This window comes from Euprymna scolopes, chromosome 43 (genome assembly GCF_053919585.1).
Source record: "Euprymna scolopes isolate OS-2025 chromosome 43, ASM5391958v1, whole genome shotgun sequence".
Classification (NCBI taxonomy): Eukaryota; Metazoa; Mollusca; class Cephalopoda; order Sepiida; family Sepiolidae; genus Euprymna; species Euprymna scolopes.
The window spans coordinates 30,614,033-30,634,961 of NC_136524.1; the positions used below are offsets into that span (position 1 = coordinate 30,614,033).

A 20,929-nucleotide genomic window follows, 5' to 3' on the forward strand; every position below is an offset into this window, starting at 1 on the left:
ACAGGGTTAAGTTTCCATTTTGTTCTGCTTAAACCGCCCCCAACACACACACACACACCTCCAAACACCCAGGTAACGCCAGGCACCCCCGCTAGTATATATATATATATATATAAAGAGCAAAATGTGTGTGTGTGTGTGTGTTTGTATATGTCACAAAAACGTTTGATAGAGGCGACGGATTTTCACAAGATCGGTATCGTTTTAAAGTTCGACCCTTCGGACGAGAAAAATTGGCCCAAAACATTAATTCCTTCACCCTAAACTAGGCAGTTTTGTAAAAGGAGGGGTCGATTTTTGCATCGCCATTTTTGCAAGTCATTGTATCAGTTGGATTGACTTCGCTTAATTTCAATGTTCTGAACTTCTGGTCAGTCGATAGACATCGGCAAAGATATCACTTTTTTTTTTCCTTGAAAAGGAAATCCGTCTTGTTTATTAAGATTCGTTCATTTTGTCATTAAATTATTTAGGACACTGGAAATAAACATTTATAAAAGAAAGCTTGTTAGGTTTACTAAGATTCAGTTTTATAACGCTAAAACTAATGAACAAACACTATGTTCAATCAGTGAAAACATTTAATAAAGTAAATTCAGCAACTTATTTCTAAAGCTTTATTACGAATGCTTTTTGTGTTAAGGTAAAAGTAAATGTTACGGTAAGGTAAACAGTCGTCGTTAACCTCTCGGAAATGCGACGATAGGAAAATATATTTGGGGAAGCAATGCGCAATGATATTGTGTGTGTGTGTGTGTGTGTGGCTAAAATTGAGTGTAACTACGAAAAGTTATGATTATGAGAGTTCTAGCATATTTTTATCTGGTTTAATATTCAGGAAAATGTTGATTCATGTATAAGTAGAGGCCATGTTAGTGAAGATGCGAAGTGTTCGTTTTAAGTATAACTGTGTAAACTCGAATAACAGATTTTTTCCATTTTCAGCTAATAAAAATACCCGGAATGTAAGTGGGGAGAAATCATTATTTTTTAATAAGGAAGTGTAAAGGTAGTTGTATGTCTATCAGTGTATGATGCAGTTAATCAGGCTGTCATGACAATATATTTATATCGTGTATATTTTTAGCCGGTCTTCACTGGGGTAGTGGAAGTACTTGTGGGGTAGAGGGTAAAAATACAAACCACATCTTCTAAATCTGTTGTCAGTTGTGATGATGCCGCTCGTCAGATATAATGTAAGATTTTATTATAACAAATAAATGTGTCTGTAACGGCATTCAAAAGTTACATAAGATGTTGGGTAACAGTTTAAACATAAAAAATTGTATATGGCATCTGTCAGTGCAAACCTATGGTAATTTGGTCCAGAGGGGAATTTCTGCAATCAAAATATTATATAAATAATAATAATAATAATAATAATAATAAAGCTGCATATCTACAAGTTCTACACCCCCCATCATGCATCCCCCCCATTGTGTCATCACCACTCCCCCCCCCCAATAAAAAAGTGATACCAAAGAGCCGAGAAGGGTCAAGAAGGACAAGCGCAAAGAGAACTGGGGCCTTGGGGAGGCTGAGTGTCACAAATTCCAGCATAAACCAATGGCCACTGCCAGCGAGAAATCAATGGTAAGAGGCTGTTGCGATGATGCAAATTCATTTGCAAATGCTATCGAAGGAGGTGGAGAGAGCTGAACGTCTGGGGAGACTTGTTGTCACTCAGCTTCCAGAGAACACCACAGGTTTCCAATCAGATCGTTTGTTGACTTGTGTGAAAGCTCCATGTGAGCCAATAATATATATATATATATATCATAGCTAGAAGTTGTTTAATTTCAAATTTATTTGTTGGTTTAGCTCAAATGGTAAGGAAAGCAGCAGGAATGCTAAGTGCTTTGTTTTCAATTCCAGATGATGGTACCCAAGTCGTTTTTGTTTTCAACTTTTGAAATCACTACTATATATTAGGTACAATATAATATTCAATAAAGAATTGGTTTTGTAATAATAAATACAAAATATGCATGCATTAAATATATTTTTACGACCGGCAAGGCCCCCTCCCCGCTTGTACTTAATAATCGGTATGGATTTTAGGTCTACATTGGATAGAAGAAAAAGTATAAAAGGTAGACAATTTTCGTAACTATGGTGAGTTTTTTTTTATTTTTGCAGGAGTTAATTCAGTGAATCCTTGCTGTATTTATATAATAGTGCTTAATAATAAATAGAGCTGTACATCCATTTAGTATAATGGTTCATATCCAGAATTTCTTCTATATGAAGAAATTAAAATAAAGAAACATATGTATGATGTACGAACCCATGACAAAACGAAAATATCATATTCCAAAAATCACTTAAATTGATTAAGTAGTTTTATTTTTAAGTAACAAAATTGAATTTTATGGGTCGGGGTTGAAAAAGATCTAAAAAATAAAATCAATAATTCATTGTTTCATGTTGTAATTCCCATTAACCACTTAAAAATGATTTTCTTTTATAAAAATAAAACTACTTGATCAATTTATGTGACTCTTTGGAATATGATATTTTCATTTTATTACACGTGCATACATCATACAGATTTTTTTCTTTATTTTTAGTCTTTATTACAGGGAGAATTTGGTACAAATTTTTTATTTTTATTTTTTCAGACATTTTTGCCGATACGTTTGCAGACGTGTTTTAAAGAAAGTTCACCCTTCCAGGCTTTGCCTTCTTTCCTTGAGAAGGGGGTTAGTGCATTGCTAATTGCCTTAGATGCCCCTACCAGGGAATGCCGACAAGGCTGCCCAGGCATTTTTTTTTTTTTTTTTGCAAGTCATGGTGCTTCTCTTCAGAAGCACTGACTTTTCAATCGCACTTTCCAACCCTTGTGTCACATTTCTCATGCGGGAGAGAAATAAATACCTTTTAGTTCTTATCTAGGTATCAACTGAAGTTTGCTAAACCATGTTCTTTGTATGAAAACGGAACTGAAAGTGAAAGAGCATTCGTTCTCAGAGATCACATGATCTGACTTTAAAATAAAAACAAATTTTAATACATGTAATGTTTTATATGTAAAGTTTTTATGTTATTCATTTAAAAAAATTTGGTCAATATCACGATTCTTTCCAACTCCCCCCCAAAAAAACCTTTACATTGATGAATTGTGTAGATTTTTGGGATGCTGAAAACGAATATAAAATTTAAATTTGCTGCAGACAAGTAGTTTTCCAAATATCAAGCAATGTAATTTCTTATGTTATCAGTGGGGGCCATTTTTGTACATGCAAGCACATGCATATTTTTTAAATGCCCACCGCTGATCAGGAATTACATTGCTTAATATCTGGGGAAACTACTTTAAAACAAAATATAATTTAAAACAAAAACAAATTATCACTAGGTGGCCAGGAAGTGGGTGCTCATTTTAAGTTAAATTTATACAGAAAAGTGATTCACACTTTTTGAAAAAATAATTTCTTCATATCATGAAAACTATTTCTCTGCGCCACTTTTAAGTGTTATATTTGCTTTCAGCATTCCTGACAATCTATAAAAGTCGTCATTGTAAACGTTTTTTTTTTTTTTTTAGTTGGAAGGAATCTTGACATTGACCAAAATTTTATACGGTGAGTCTTTTCTGGAATACACAGAGACAATGGAAAGTTGTTTGTTTTTAATTCTCCTAGCTGCAGGATTTCAGGATTTCTGCAGGTTTGCTGATCTGGACACAATGCAGAATTATCCCCCTCTTAATTAAGCACTTTTAAAGAGAAGACTTTGTTGGTTTGGCCACGCTATGTGCCACAACATGTAAGAGTTCATCTAAAAAGCAATAGTTCCAGAATCACTCCAAGATTGACAAAGGTGCCTAGGAGGCCAGCTAAAGAAGATGTTATACACCATTAAAGCTGATGTCGAACCTACCTCTGGTCTACAGGTTTACGTTTTTTGCCACTGGTCCTGAGACTAGCTCACATGACTATCTTTGCTGCTGTGGACTATCATGCATGATCTGTGTTTATCTGGAACCCTGTGTATTCTATGGGTTGAGCCAACTTCACCCACTTAACCAATTCTGGGTAAATGTCGCCAAGTCAGTCAATTCTCCTGGCTCCCAAATAGGATCAAGGAGCTGTAGACTGTTACCAATGTTTTGATAATTAAATTGACTTCTAATTATAATAAGAAGCCATAATACTCAACTACTGAAAATTAAGTTTTCTATCGTTTGCTACAAGTTATCTATCTATCTATCTATTATATAAAAGGAACTTTGTGTGTGTGAGTTCGTTCCCTATGAACTCGGAAACGGCTGAGCCGATGTTTAAATTTCACATACAGGTACTTGGTGTTTCTGGTAATGTTCTTAGGTTTTGTATTGGAATGTGTCCAATAAGTATCGAAAATCGAAAAAAATCCAAGTTAACACATTTATACAGCCTAACATCACAAGTGCATTTGAGAAGTTTTATCACTGCACAAACAAAAAAGTCCAGCCTATAAAATTAGCATTACAAGTTGATTTTTTCTTTTTAGATTATTTATTTTTCAACCTGCATGAATAGAGCTATGTAAAAGATGCTTAAAACCGTTTGAATTCTGCAAATACCATCAGTAGTTCTAAAGTTATGAGAATTTTAAGTACCAAAATTTAGGCTTTTCTGTGGACATTTTTCTTTTGAAAAAGTGGGCTAAATTACGCACCTCAACATTTTAAGAAATTCGGTAATTTCGCCACCATTTATTTATTTTTCAAGCTATTCTCATGAAACTTGGCACTCTTATGTAAAATTGTGTGCTCTTTCTGATTATGCAGTCAAATCTGATGTATCTCTTTACCATAAGCCATGAATTATAAATTTCAATTTTTTTTTTAACTGGCGCATGGTATCATACACTGGGTGTCTATTCATGAACAAAACTAAGTATTATAGTGGTATTTAAAGATAGCTTTATTGAGAATAGGCATTTTCCTGCCTCCTCACGAAAGGAGAGCTTAATCTGAGGTGTAGCCATTGAAGAGCATTCATGGCCGGTATTTACTACTCCCCTCAAAGAAAAAAAAATTGAGTAGATATGAATTAATCTCAGAAATAAATTGAAGAAAATTTTTCATATAGATTTTGGATTTCTGTAAAAGATGGAAATTCCCATAGTCGACCAGAACTTATGCATTTTGGGACTAGTCCAATTTTCAATTTTGTAAATCCTCTCTATCTGGCACAAAATATACCCCTATTTTCTGAGATGCAACCATAAATCATACTCTACATGAATCCTTGATGTAGCTTCCACAATACTAGGATACCAGGAATCCTGATAAACAACAACTATATATTCACCAGTTGATGGTAATTTTCCTAATTTCTATTCTGTTGTTTTACTGAAAATTCAATTATGTAAACAAAGAAATAAAACTGTAATTTTTTACCTTGTTTCCACCTTAACATTTAAAATGATTACTTTTATAGGTTTTAGGGTATGCTGAAAACGAATATCGCATTTAAATTTTCTGCAAATAAGTAGTTTTCTGAATATTAAGCAATGTCATTTCTTATGTTATCGCTGGTGGCCATCTTGTTGCATGCAAGTGCGCAAATGTAACCCCGAGAAACTATGCTCAAACGCACGTACCGAGATGGCCACCAGCAATAACATGAGAAATTACATTGCTTATTATCCGGAAAGATACTTATTTGCGGAAAATTTAAATGCGATATTCGTTTTCAGCATAGCTGAAAACCTTTGTAGGTAGTCATTTTAAAGAAAAATGTTTAGGTGGAAACAAGGTAAAAATTTACAAAAGGCATCACAATGAAATTCTTTATCGAACCGCCTAATATTTATTATTATTATTATTATTATTATTATTATTTAGATATCCTCAGTTAAAAAAAATGGGTTTGTCTTACAGATTCGAAAAAATGGTCTTGACAATGAGTTAAAAATAAATTTAAGTTTCACAATATATTTTATTTAATTGTTAGGTGAAAGTACAGAATAGTTATTAAAACACCCTTCCTTCCCTATGTTAAGAATGGGTTTCTAAATAATGTTATTATTTTAGCATAAGTGAACAAGTACCTTTTATTTGTTATATATTTCTTTTCTTTTTCTTTTTTTTTTACCACTAAAAAACACAATTCTACCTTAAGTACAAGTAAGAAGTTATAAACAATAACAGAAATGCATGTACTTAGTACATTTTGTTGTTTTTAACGCTTTTAGTACACATGTACTAAAAGCGTTAAAAACAACAAAATAGTATTGTTTGGAATTAAAATTTGAAAAACTTGAAAATAATTCTTTTTTTAAATTGACAAACTCAGAATCCAAAAATTGAAACTGATTTTTCTGCTTTTGTTTTGAAAGCAGAAAAAGGTTTTTTTTATTATTCTTTAGTCAGCTGAGTGCATAGCGAGCCGTTTCCCCAAGCGGATTTGAATTTCTATAAAAGATAACATTTTAAAGAAATATTATACATGAAAATAATTCTGAAACTATTATCTATATGAAAATGGATGATATATACCGATTTATCTCATCATTTTGAAATATTCTTCGTCAACTTTGCTCGGTCGTAATTTTGCTTCTTGTGGCCGTAAAAATATAAATCAAAGTCCAGTAGAGATGGACTTTATGCTTATATAGCTTGTAAAATTTCAGCCATATCCAATTAAATTTGACCCCGCGCATATGTATCCAAACGTAGCGTATGACATGTAAACACTGAAAAAACAGTTTCCCTTTTTGCTGTCATCATTTTTTACCGTTTTTTTTTTTTTTTTTTTAATTTTTAATTTGGAGCATAAAAATATTGAATGCATAATGCATAAAAGAAAAATAAATTAACATCATTGGAATGCTTATTCTATTCTCTTTTCCATCAATATAATTCTTTTAAAAATTGACCCACAAATACAAAAGATATGACTTGTTGAAGCACATTAGGTATGTAATATTGCCGATGTCCACGAAAATACAGCATAAGCTTGTAATGCTAATAAAATCAACTGTAGATTCCTTTATAAGACCTGGACGCAGAATAAATGTTTTTTTTTTGTTTTTTTTTAGCACAATTAAACCATGATATTTAACTTTTGTACATTTGATTTTAATTAAAGTAATGATTTCATAAAAAGAACAATTGTTTTTTTTTTCATAAGACAGGGGTGCAATCAAAATGAATATTTCTGTTTAGAGCACAACTGAACCATGGTACTTGACTTTTGCATTTTAAACTGAAGCCATTATTTAAAGATAATTTTATAAAATCAACACTAGATTCTTTACAGTACAATATAGACGATAGTGTATTGTGGACTAAGCCACTAGGAGGGGGCATATTGAAGCTTCCTCCCGATACACTGTGAGTGTAGTGTGGGTCCTTAACTAGAGCAGGCAATCAATTAAGTTGATTAAAAAGTGAGCAATTTCACTGATTTTGATGACAATAAAAGTATGAGAGGATGGAACATTTGTTGATCATCATTTAATCCTGGACAACGTCGGATATCCTTGCTAGTTTGTTGTAAATTTTGCTTATTTCCAGTTTCTCGGTTGTTAACTATACTGTACTTTTGCCCTTTTTTCTTCCCAAGACGCTTATGACACAACTGAGGTATGTGAGAAAAATTATGCTTTATTTTGGTATATAATGGTTAGGGCTGGGAGACCAGGGTTCACTTCTCAGTCAAGTACCACTAAACATTTCTATGTAGCTTACTTGCCATATATATATTTTTGTGCTACTACAAAGTTCTTGAAATACTGAAAATATATATGTAATATATTATTTTATAATATTATAATGTGTATAAGCGCATGAAATAGTAAATTTATATACACACACATATAGAGAAAGAAAGAGAAATAAAAAGGAACAAACCGTGTTATGTGTTCATCAACGTTTCGTCTTTATTTCAAGACTTCCTCTCGATGAATGAGATTAAGAAACAAAAACACCAGTACATTTTGTCAGAATACTATTTCCATTATTCTCATTATATATATATATATATATATATATATAAACAAAAACGTATTCTAGAGTCACTGTATGTATATATATATATATTATATATATATAATTGTCTGATAATAAAATATTTTTGGATGAAATCTGAAATATAATTTTATATATATTTATATATATATATAAACAGTAGAAACCCGGGATATGGCATTAAAATTTAGTAACAAAATACAGTACAGTAAATAACACTGTAAGGCAGGGCAAATACTGTAACCAGAGGCTGAAAAAAAAATGTATATATATATATATATATATATATATATATATATATATATATATATATATATATATATAAAATTATATTTCAGATTTCATCCAAAAATATTTTATTATCAGACAATTATTTCTTCCCATTCTGAAAATATATTTTTTCATAATGTACAAAATATAAAAAAAAAAAACTTAAAAAGCTTCATCAGTGTAAATTTACCACAATCCAAGCAAAGCAAAAAAAAAAAAAAAAAAAGCAGAATGCTATCGTATTCTTAAAATATACATTTTGAGAAATATCTATTTTAGACACTTTTATATGATGTTATTTCTCCAAATCTAGGCAATGTCGTTTGACTTGAATTGAAATATAAAAATGTTTTCCAAAATTATTTTAGCATAATTTATTTTTTTTATTTTATTTATTTATTATGATTATTATTATTTTGACCAGGGATGACCACCGCTTTAGTCTTCTTCACTGGGCAGCGAAAGAGGGGCGTCTTAACATTGTGGACATGCTGATTGCAAGAGGGGTAAGGATCAATGCTACAAACATGGGAGACGATACTGCTTTGCACCTGGCATGCAGTCATGGACAACAAGAAATAGCAAAACGTGTAAGTATTATACCTACCTGTTGTCAGATGATCTAAATGTCAGTATGGTATGTATAGGGGAGTGATTGAACTAATTGGAAACAGTCAAGACTTCCTTAACAACTTTAAATTCTCAAATATCCTTTTCAATTGCAGAGTGTATCAATACTCAAGGGCTGAAATTTCCAAAAAGGAAATGAATCTTGTGTCACCTCTGATATATCAAATTTGTTAATTTTTTTTTTATAAAAATCGCTCCAGATGAGGCATGAAGCCATTGATGTAAGGAGTTAATGAAAACAAAAGATGATAACCAAAAAGACAGAAGATGCCTATTGACCTTAATCTTGAAAAGACAAAAGTTATAGGTAGGAGGAAAACAGTCAGCAGAAGGAGAGTTCTAAAATAGCTCACTGATAAGAACTACAAGACCAACAAATCAAACCAGCTGGAACAAAGGAAGCAAGGAATAGATCAGACAGTTCCGAAGAACACATGCAATAATAGTATTTATAGAAAAGACGGGTTTGTTTTACTGTACACATAGATTCAAAAAAGTTGTCAAAAAACAAATATATAACAAATAAATGTTATCAAAGGCAAGATAAGTTACTTTTCTACCTAACTGGATAAGTTTTTAATGTTTTTATTTAATGTAACATGTTTATTTGGTTTGAAAAACGAGTAATGTTGAAGGCTGCCGGCAAACAAGCCACAATGTCTTTGAAGACTTTGTATTCACTTCAGAATAAGAAATAAAACAAAATGGTGTTAGAAACACACCCAATAAACGTCACCGTAACAGTTATTGGGTGGGTTTCTAACATCATTTTGTTTTATTTCTTATTTTGAAGTTAATATCAAGTCTTCAAAAACATTGTGCATGGCTATCTTTTCTTGTTCACTGGCTGCCTTTAACATTACTCGTGTTTTGAACCAAATAAACATTTTACATTAAATAAAAACATTGAAACTTATCCTATTAGGTAGAAAAGTAACTTATCTTGCCTTTGATAATATTTATTTGTTATGTGTGTGTGTTTTTTTTTTTTTGACAACTTTTTTGAATCTGTGTATAGTAAAACAAACCTGGAAAGACTGACATTAGCAACATCACATCTGTGAGAGAGAGAGATTACAGAGAAGAAAAGAAGGTGGGGGTCAATCAAATTACAGATTAGTTTCTGCATCTTAACAAGAACTTCTAAATAAGACAAAGATTCACCAGGCCAAACAACAATACTCCATACATGATCTCATAGTATATTTGTAGAGACTAAAGAATAGCTTAAAATTTGAGAACGTGTTTAGATCGATCGAGAGAAGTAATTTTATGAGAAGCTGAAAGAGCAATAGATCTAATATATGAACCCCAAAGAAAGATTTGATGAGAAAGAAAGACCAAGAAGTTTCAGTCATTTTTCTTTTCCTCAAGAGCGGAGCCATCCATGAGAATTTCAGAAAGAAAAGGGACACCGCTACAATTGAAAGACACGAACTGTCTTAACAGGATTAAACAAAACAAACCATTTCCTACTCCAATCAACTACTGAATTCAAGTCAACCTCTAGATTAGCTGCATATTTCAACTGATCTGAAGGAGATGAGCGAGCAGCAACAACAGAATAGAGTAGTATCTACCATATCCCCATTCATTCTTATTACGAGGCCACCCGAAAGATAAGGGTTAATTAAATTTTCAGTTGAATGATGAACAGTACTATGAAAGGATTGAAAACGATGGATACGATGGACAAAATTTTAATTACATAAGAAGGTGGCTCGATAAGCATTTGTTGACATTGGACTTTAACATGGCCATGTTGTAGTGCACAAGGATTTGGTCTTATTGTAATGTATTTTACAGATGGGAAGTTTTTGAAAAGAAACTCTGTTCATGGAAGTTCTATTTGATTTTAAATACAAAGAGGAAGAAAAGAAAAGGTTTGTTGTGAAGGTGGTAGTTAGATGAGTCCTTGTGGTGAATGCTTTACAGGGAGAAACCATAGATTAGAGTGTAGCCTGACTGCCCTCGTGATTAAACTATGCTAAATAACACAAGACAAGTACTTGAATTCAATCAGTTACACTCCAGGTGTGTGTGTGATATTTACTTGAATTCAATCAGTTACACTCCGTGTGTGTGTGTGTGTGTGTGTGTGTGTGTGTGTGTGTGTGTGTGTGTGTGTGTGTGTGTGTGTGTGTGTGTGATATTTACTTGAATTCAATCAGTTACACTCCAGATGTGTGTGTGTGTGATATTCTCGCTCACTCTCATTTTCTATCTCTCTCAATCTCATTTTCTATCTCTCTCTCTCTCACTCACTCTCATTTTCTATCTCTCACTCTCATTTTCTATCTCTCTCTCTCTCACTCTCATTTTCTATCTCTCTCTCTCTCATTTTCTATCTCTCTCTCTCTCATTTTCTATATCTCTCTCTCTCATTTTCTATCTCTCTCTCTCATTTTCTATCTCTCTCTCTCTCATTTTCTATATCTCTCTCTCTCATTTTCTATCTCTCTCTCTCATTTTCTATCTCTCTCTCTCTCATTTTCTATCTTTCTCTCTCTCTCTCATTTTCTATCTCTCTCTCTCTCTCATTTTCTATCTCTCTCTCTCTCATTTTCTATCTCTCTCTCTCTCTCATTTTCTATCTTACTCTCATTTTCCATCTCTCTCTTTCTCTCTCTATAACATTAAATCTTCATCCATAATATGGATGAAGAGATGAAAGCAAAATATGTAAGAATGTTTAAAATGGACAATTTGCGTATTCATGACAATTCCAATTATTTGACTGAAAAAAAAAAAAGAATTATATGCAATTAATCGGTCATTGGTTTATTCAAACAAAAATTTCAATGATAAAAATGTGTGTGAAAATAGAACAGCAGAAGAAAAACATTAATTTCCACTTGACCCCAAAACTCTGGAATTCTTCTGTGATGATTTTCATCGCTATATTAACAAAATTATGTTACCACATTTTCTTGTCTGTCTGTGTTTCTCTCCTCTATGTCACTTATTATTATTATTATTATTATTATTATTATTATTATTATTAATTATTATTATTACTACTACTACTACTACTACTACTACTAAAACACAAATTTAACCATATTCAACAATCAATTTGGCATAAAGCACTCATTCTAAGATAATGGTCTATAACTTTTGCCTGTTTGCAATGGGCTAAAAAGTTTTGACTAATGTTGTAAATTCTAATTTGCAAAGTTTTAACATCCTTCATCATATACCGATGATCTACCTCTAATATTATTTTCATCTGGTTAGAATTCTCCTGTACTTTTTAAGTTTCCAAAATTCTTCATTTTGTAAACCTGAGTTTCTGAGATATATATATATATATATATATATATATATATATATATATATATATATAGTGGTTCCAAAAAGAAAGTCAGTGCTTGTCATTTTTTCAAATACCACAAATGTAAGCTAAATTAATGTAACTGTTTAAACAACCTCTACTTCATTTGATTCGACTTTTCTTCTTCTATAATTTTACCTTTTCATATTTGACTTTTAATTGAAGTATCCTAGTGTTCACGTCAATTTAAAAAATTAACTTTAAATTGAGAAAGCAAAAAGAAACTCAACACAATGGAAAATTGTTATTTAAATGTAAATTTAGAACATTAATGCAACACAAATACAACACGAACACAATGAACTAGTTATTATTCAGTAGCATAGCCCTTCTGCAATTTGACAGCCTGTAAATTTTGAACCATTCTCTTGAATTAGTCTGTGGCAATACTCTGGTGAAAGGGTATCCCACTTCTCTTTAATTTTTGTCCAAAGTTCTTCCATATTTGAAATTTTCTTGCATAGCTATTACTTGATGTAATGCCTTACGTTTTTGATAGGATTGAGGTTTGGCGATTTTGCAGAATATCATGCTCTTCAAGGAACCTCTTGACATTGCCAGCTGTGTGAATGGGAGCATTATCCTGCATGGAGATGAGATTATCATCCAAATTCCGGCCAATATAAGAAGGAAAATGCTCAGTCAACATATTAATATACTTTATCGAATTAATTCAACTTTGCAAGTGAACTATTTGCCCTGAACTATTTGTACTAATAACACCCCACACCAAAATTAAACCTCCACCACCTTGTAGCGTTGAAACTGTGCACCGAGGATTAAATTCTTTGTCCTTCCTTCAACAGACCTACTTCCTAACCTTACTGCCTAGCCTATTGAACTTGCTTTCATCGCTAAAAGTCACTTCCGACCAATATAAAGTTATGATCTTCTTTACATCTGATAAAGTCCAGACAGTGCTTTCTGTACTTTACAGAAATTATTGGCTTTCATTTTGAACACAGCCTCGCAAATTAAATTCCTTCAATCTGTTCTTAACTGTAAAAAGGAGCACTTTTTAACAAGATTTCACTGTTATTGGATTTGGGGAACCGTTTCAAATCTGTTTCGGAGAAGAAGTAACTCTAGAACAACCAGATTTAGGGGTATCACGAACACTGCCAGTGTTTTGGTGCTTTTGCACTATTATTCATACCGTTTTCTCATCACATTTCAACCTGCAGTTTATTTCTCGATTGGATAAACCAGAAAGGTGGAGATTAAAGAGCTTCTGACAATCACTAAGAGAAAGTCGAGGCATATGGACTGTTACGTTGTATAACCTGGAACAACAACAATTCCGATTAGAGATGCTTTGTTACCTAAAAAGTGAATATTTTAAGCTGGTCTTAAGCTCATTTGTTACTGCAGAGGTTTTTTTTTTTTTGTCTTCTTGATTTGAAGTTAATTTTTTAAATTGACGTGAACACTGGGATACTTCAATTAAAAGTCAAATATGAACAGGTAAAATTATAGAGGAATAAAAGTTGAATCAAATGAGGTATAGGTTGTTTAAACAGTGACATTCAATTTAGCTTACACTTGCAGTTTTAAAAAAAAAAATGACAAGTGCAAACATTCTTTTTGGTGCCACTATATGTATATACATAAGAACATCCCAACATATATGAAATAAATATATTCTTATTTTTTAATTTTCTTAATAATCAAGCACTCTGATCGCATTCTCTCTCACTAATCTTACTCTCTCTCTCTCTCTCTCTCTCTCTCTCTCTCTCTCTCTCTCTCTCTCTCTCTCACACACACACATTATTATTATTAGTAGTACTAGACATTTTTGTCCATTAAAAACGGGCAAATGTTATAGACTATTGACTTAGAATTAGTGCTTTATGTTAAATTAATGGTTGAATATAGTTAATTTGATGCTCATTTTTTTTTTTTCATTCACTTTGATAGAAATATAGATTTGTGTTATATATTACTACCAGACTGCCCGGCATTGCCCAGTCATAAAATGCACATAAATGAGAGAGTGCGTGTGTGTATGGGGGTGGGGGCACTTCTCAACCTATATACTAAACGAATTTTTGATCTACAGACTTGAAATTTGGTATACAGGATATTCAGACACGTGGGAATTTTTTTAAAATGCATTTTCATTCAGAAAAAAGCGCTGCTAAGGGGTCAAAATTGAAAAATTGTTATGGGGGTGGGGGTCATCAGATTTTTATCTGTTTGCTAACTGTTTCACGTTAACCCTCCGCCTTTTTGCTTTGTTCTAATTATAAACAAAGGAACAGTAATATGAGACTATGACAATATTATGTTAAAGATATTATGGGAGATGTAATTAATTTTGTATCTAAAGATTCCACTGTATATAAAAATTTTTTTTTTCATAGCTGAAGTCTTGTCACTTTATTTATTACATTGCAAGTTTCTGCATTTTAAATTGCATTTCTCGGATATCCTCTGATTGGATCCCTGATTGAAGATTCATGGCTCCCTTAACAGACCATGGGCCTGTGGTTGAGAAATGCTAGTCTAGAATAATATTCATCTTTTGCTGACTGAAGAAGGAAAAATGAAGTGCAGTATCAGAACTAGTGATGGGGCGATTCCAATATTATTACTGATTCTGATTTGAATTCCTGGGTCTGATACAATTACCGATTCTGATTCACTTTAAATTTTTAATTATAGAGTTTTTGTTTTTGTGTAGGAGGGGGTCAAATTACCATAAAAAAAAACATGTAATATGTACATATACTTTTACAAATGTAAAAAAAATACATTTATTGGTGTGACCTATAGATTTTAGGTTTACTGATAGTTTAAAAATTAATAAACAATTATCATTTCATGATTAAGTTTTAAACAAAAACGGTAAAAAGAATCGTTTTTAGCATTGGAAAATAGGCACAAATTTTTCTGATTCCAATACCCTAAAAAATTCCAATTTTTTTCAACTCCGATTCCGATTAATCCTATGAACACAAATCAGAACGGCAGAAGGGGTTACATGCTTCTTGTTTTATCTAGTGGTATTGTCTTCATAAAATTTTATGATCTTAATATTTAGGTTTTTAAGAACCATGCCTGAAGAATTTTTTTTTTTTTTTAATTTTCTTTTTTTTTTTTTTTTTTTTTAATTTTCTTTTTTTTTCTTTCTTTTTTTAAATATTTTTCAGCTTGTACACAACAAAGCCAACATCAATGCGGTCAATGAACATGGCAATACTCCTCTCCATTATGCATGTTTTTGGGGATATGATGAAATTGCAGAGGTCAGTATAATATCTATCGTTTATAAAAATACATCACTTAGATACTTTGTGGATTTCTGATCTATTTTTATCAATGGCGAGACACTAGAGGTCGATTGCTTCAAATACCTGGGCTCAATATTTGTCACCACGGGTCAGGAGTAGTATGACATCAACATCTGAATTAACAATGCCTGGCATGCTTTCAGTCACTTATAATCACGTCTGTAGTCTCATCCTGAGATCACAATAGGCACGAAAGTCCAAATTTGTCAGGCACTTGAACAATCCTTCTCTACAGCCATGAAACCTGGTAGATGAAAGTTGCGGATCTGTAAAGGGTGTGACCTATACTGCCTCCGCTGAATTCTGTAGGTCCTCTGGCATTATTTTGTTTCCAATATACATAAATCTGGATGTGATGAAGAATCATTTCCCTTAACTAAGTGCTCTATTGGTTTGGCCACATTGTGAGTTTATCCGCAAAGTAATAGTTCCAGAACCGCTCTAAGAATGATTAAGATGCGGTTACCCACCATCAAAGTTGATGTCGAACCTAGCTCTGGTCAACAGCATTTGCTGCTGACCCAGAATTAGTTACCTATAACTATCTTTGTCACTGTGGACGATCGTACGTAGTCTGTGTCCATTTGGGATAGTGTTCTATGGAAGGAATGAGCTCAATCCATCTCGGGTGAATGCCAGCAAAAGTCAAAAAAGTTGAATCAATCTATCATTTAGAATTAATAGTTCCCATATATTCAATTCTATACTAAGTCTACGAAAGGGGTCATTGTCACCTAACACATGTGCTACTTGTTCAAAATGTCTGCTCTCCACTGTTTTTCTCTGTCTATAGTTTTTACTTCATTCCACAAGGTGAATATGATGAAATTGCCAAGGTCAGTATAATATCTATCATCTGTTGATCTGCGATCGATCATCAGTGATGAAGTATTTTCACTGTAGGTTTTGAGTTTTAAATCATCAAACCAATAACCCAGGCAGAAGAAAATAAATTACTTTTAGACAAACATCCAGAATATGTTGAAACTCTTATCCAGTCAGAAAGTGAGGAAAGCAGACAAGATAAATTGTAAATTAATAAAAATCATAAATTGGTGATTTCCAACAAAGAAAAAAGGTGTAAAAAAAAACAAACAAATAGTCAACAAATAAATAATGTTATATGATTTTGATTTTTAAAAAAATGTCTGAAATTTAAGTCTTAAGAAATTGAAATGACTAACTGTATTATTTTAAACTGTATAATTTTAATGTTTATTGAATATTTTTCAATATTTTTCTTTACTAACCTGTTATTTCAATAAATCACTTCACAATAGAAATGCTGAAGAACAGTAAAAGTGAAGGAACCGATTTACCTTGTCACCGGTTCCCGTAGTGCTACACATCTGACAAAACTTACTTCTGACAAAAAGAATACTCTTCTCTGATCAACTGGCTTTTTATTGAAACCATCTGCCTTTCATATGCATATTAGATGCACTGCAATCTTGTTACTTCACGTGATCGCCAGCCCATAAGTAAACACAGCAGCCATTTTTTTTCTTCATTCTCCTTGCTTAACATGAACACTTCATGCTGTACAAAAAAAAACAGGTTTTACTAATATTTGATCACAAAACAGCATGAATTGCACTTCAAAATGCTTCCATACTCATCTTATTCTCTAGATTTGGCTCCCAATGACTACTTTCTGTTTGCAGACCTCCAAATAATGCTTCAGGGAGAGAGATTTGGCTCCAATGAAGAAATAATAGCAGACATAATACTTTGGGCACAACTTCCAATTTGAAAATTTGGTTATAGTCAGGAAATATACTTCCTAACTTCAAGTATGTTCCTCGACTATAACCAAATTTTCAAATTGGAAGTTGTGCCCAAATTTTTCCTCCTTAAAAACCATTTAAAATACTCCAAACAGACTGGAATTTGGGGAATATTTATAAATTGATGCCTAGTGTTCAAATTTCACAAAAAATCAAAAGAAATCTAAATTTTCACAAACGGCTTCTACCACTTTTTGACACTTTTGCATAAAACAAAAACTAAATATAGTTCACATTTTTTCCCTTACGCTTAGCAACTATGTTCCAAAATTCATAATGATTGGTTTATTAGTTTAGGATTGAATTGTATACATACAAATATATAAACATATGCACATATCTAATTTTATATATTAAATAAAATATGAAGAATAAAAGTTACATATAACTTTATTACATCATCAGATCAATAAGTAAAAAAAGAGGATAAAATGGAGGAAAAAAAAAGCTTTTCAGCCATGACATTTTGAAGCTAAATGCTTCTCATCAGAAGAGAAAGGCCAACATTATACAAAATATAAAAAGCTGGCTTGAGAACAGTTAGATTAGAAATGAAGGATGTATATATTAAGAAGTATTAATGAAATATTAAAATAAAAAGTAAAATATCTAGAAAGATGTATTCTTTATTTAATATATATACATATACAGTAGAAACCCGGGATATGGTGGCTCTAAGATACGTTTATTTTTCAAGTTATAATGTGGAATACAATATTTTTCCGTCCCTTGGTTACAGTATTTGCCTCAAAAATTGTTTACGGTATTTGGTTACGGTATTTGCCTCACCTTAAAGTGTTATTTATAATGTTATTTGGTTATATACATATGTATTATGTATTATATACTGTACTGCATTTTGTTACTAATTTTTAATTCCATATACCGGGGATATATATATATATATATATATATCCACATTTTGCTAATCCGTACCCTCTGATGAGAAGGAAAGTATTTCTTCGAAACTCAGCGGATTAAGGACTCTCCACTTATTTTGTGCTTCCTTTTTAAAATTAAATGTTTTTTTAACTCTTTTTCAAAGTGTTTTTTAACATGTTTTATTAACTACTTGTTCTTACAAATCCAGACCTTTTATTTCAATTTTTTTCAGATTCATCTGCCTTACTTTTAATGCTAGGTTTATTTATGGTGTCTTGTAAATTCAATAAAAACCCTTCAAAATTTGCTGACGAGGAGACCTTGCTTATTAAAAAACTATATGTAATTATTGTACATAATTTGATGTATACCACAATAAAAAGCATTGTTTTCCGAAACGATCGTACAGATAATTGATTTTGTTATTGTTCCTTCTTATGAAACGGATTTTTAATTTAACTATAATTTGATTTTTAAATTTTAAATTATCAATCACATTACTTAATATAGAATTAGCTCTAGGACATTTAACTATCGAGCTTATTATATATCTAAATTACAACGAGCACTTTCTATTTCCTGTATTTTAATTAAACTAGTAATTTCACTGTTACATTAAAATACACTCAGCTCTTTAGACTATTGTTCTGATCTCCTTTAAATATATATATATATATATATATATATATATATATATAATAGAGAAAGATGGATTATGACATTTTCTCATCTTGGCTGTTTTTCCTTGTTAGGAACTTATCAACATGGGTGCATTGGTGACAATTGCCAATAAATTTGATGAAACACCTTTAGACAAGGCTAGACCGCAGCTTAGAGAACAACTGAAAGGTAAGTGTGATCATCTTCGTTTACATTTGGCAGGAAGTTGCACATAGGAAATTGTTTTCTCTCCGATATCCATGTAATCATCTACTATATAAAGAGTAAATATCTCTTTCATTTTACTTCAGCCAAAGTTCTCAGAAATCATGGGGTCCCCTTCCTGAGGCAAACACTTTATCTCCATATGCGATACATGTAGATATTCGAATATTCCATTCGTTCTCCTTTACATTTCAAACATTAAGTTAGTAAAGAAGTCGAGAACATAACTTTTCGCTCCCCATTTGACCATTTCAATATGTTATAGTGTATCTTTCTTGTGGTCTCTTAGTCTTACTTGATTCCAGTACAAAAATTCATCTGGTCTGGTGGAGTATCCAGCTTTTTGCTGTTGAGGTAACCTCACTTGAAGAAGGTGCACCGTTCCTCATAAAAAAGCAGTGTTGGACAGCCATGATGAGGTGACCTTAATTGTGATGCGAATGCTATGTAATTTTTAATATTAAATCATGTTTTTTCTGTAGGAAAAAGTATCCTCATGCCAGGTTGTCCTGACAAACCTCTGTACAGAGAAACCTTAGACACTCAAGGATTGTTTCTAGTATGCATTCAAGTTCCTCTGTGTGTACATTTGTTTGTGTGACCAGTTAAAAATAAACAAATAAAGAACCACAAAGTTGGTGTATTTTTTAGCAGTGTTGCCCTGGATAAATAATATCTAAAATTTAGAAAAAAAAATTATTTATTCTTTGAGGATTAATTGGACCAGTGAACTCATTTTTTTTTTTTTTTTTTTTCTATTTGTAAATAATCTGGGAAGAAAATATCAACTTATTCCTCAAAGATTCTAATATGAAGGAGGGGGGGGTCTGTGTATGCATGTCTAGCTTATATAAAGGGCAATTCTTTGTGTGTTTGTATGTCTAGTTAAAACTTAAAAAATATACACCAAACCCCTACAAATTTGGTATTTTTTGTTAATAAGCATAATCCTGGGAAAATACTATTTAAAATTTAGAAAAAAAAAGATTCATTCTTTAGGAGTCAAATGGCTATTTAATATCATTTAATTATCATTTAATGTTATCAAGGATTAACACTATTTTTAATGTTATCTTGTCTTAATAGAGACCAGGAAATGAGTCAACATTTGTTAAATTAAGAGATGCAAACTCTGAATTTAATTTATTGTTTCTTAACTCTTGTTATTTCTCTACAAAGAACAGGGGTAGGGAGAAACTTAGTTTTAGTAGTGCTCTGAAGGCATCCTTAATTTTATTTGGCACTTTCAGTAGTGCTCTGAAGGCCTCCTAAGTGTTTTTTTTTTTTGTTTTTTGGGGTTTTTTTTTTCATTCCTCACAAAAACAAAATTTCTTTGGAGGGAGGGCACATGGGGGGGGGGGCTTAACACTATTTAACATGTTCTATTTAGTTCTTATAATACTAGACAACACCTGCTAATTTATGTATAAAGATTGTTTCTTAATTAAAAATTTATGATTAAAATCTACAATAAACTGTAAAAAAATAAATGTTTTGGGGGATGACATTCATTCATTCATTCATTCATTCATTTCTTATGAATCTGAAGATCCTATTATTGGCATCAGTTTCCTTGATATCTTTTCTAGTTAAAATTCTATGGTATGGACCAGATGAAGGTTGCCAACATCTTAAGTGAAAGTGATTTTTTGTGGAACAAACTGGATTCAAACTTTGAACACCCAGGTTGTCAGTCTGTGTAATTAATCATTCAACCACCATCACCTCCTGGAGTATGACATTAAACTATGCCAGAATTTGAGAGCTTTTGGGGAGTTGGAGCTACACCTTGGTTAACACTGCTCCCAAGTTCACTTTTACCTAGTGGAGTGGAGTGGTAGTACCTCTAAAGTTCACATCCATGTATCAAATAGTATTTGCT

The 20,929-nt window shown here is 32.0% G+C and overlaps 1 protein-coding gene across 2 annotated transcripts in view; it reads left to right on the top strand.

Annotated features, from left to right (window-relative positions):
* LOC145268265 (scaffold protein ILK-like) overlaps window positions 1-20,929 on the top strand; it is a 95,194-nt gene that overhangs the window by 26,600 nt on the left and 47,665 nt on the right. For both annotated transcript variants that reach the window (XM_080123626.1, XM_080123625.1), the window contains exons 2-4: window positions 8,658-8,823; window positions 15,353-15,448; window positions 18,915-19,011. In XM_080123626.1, the coding sequence (XP_079979752.1) occupies window positions 8,658-8,823; window positions 15,353-15,448; window positions 18,915-19,011 (359 nt within the window). The remainder of the gene's footprint in view (window positions 1-8,657; window positions 8,824-15,352; window positions 15,449-18,914; window positions 19,012-20,929) is intronic.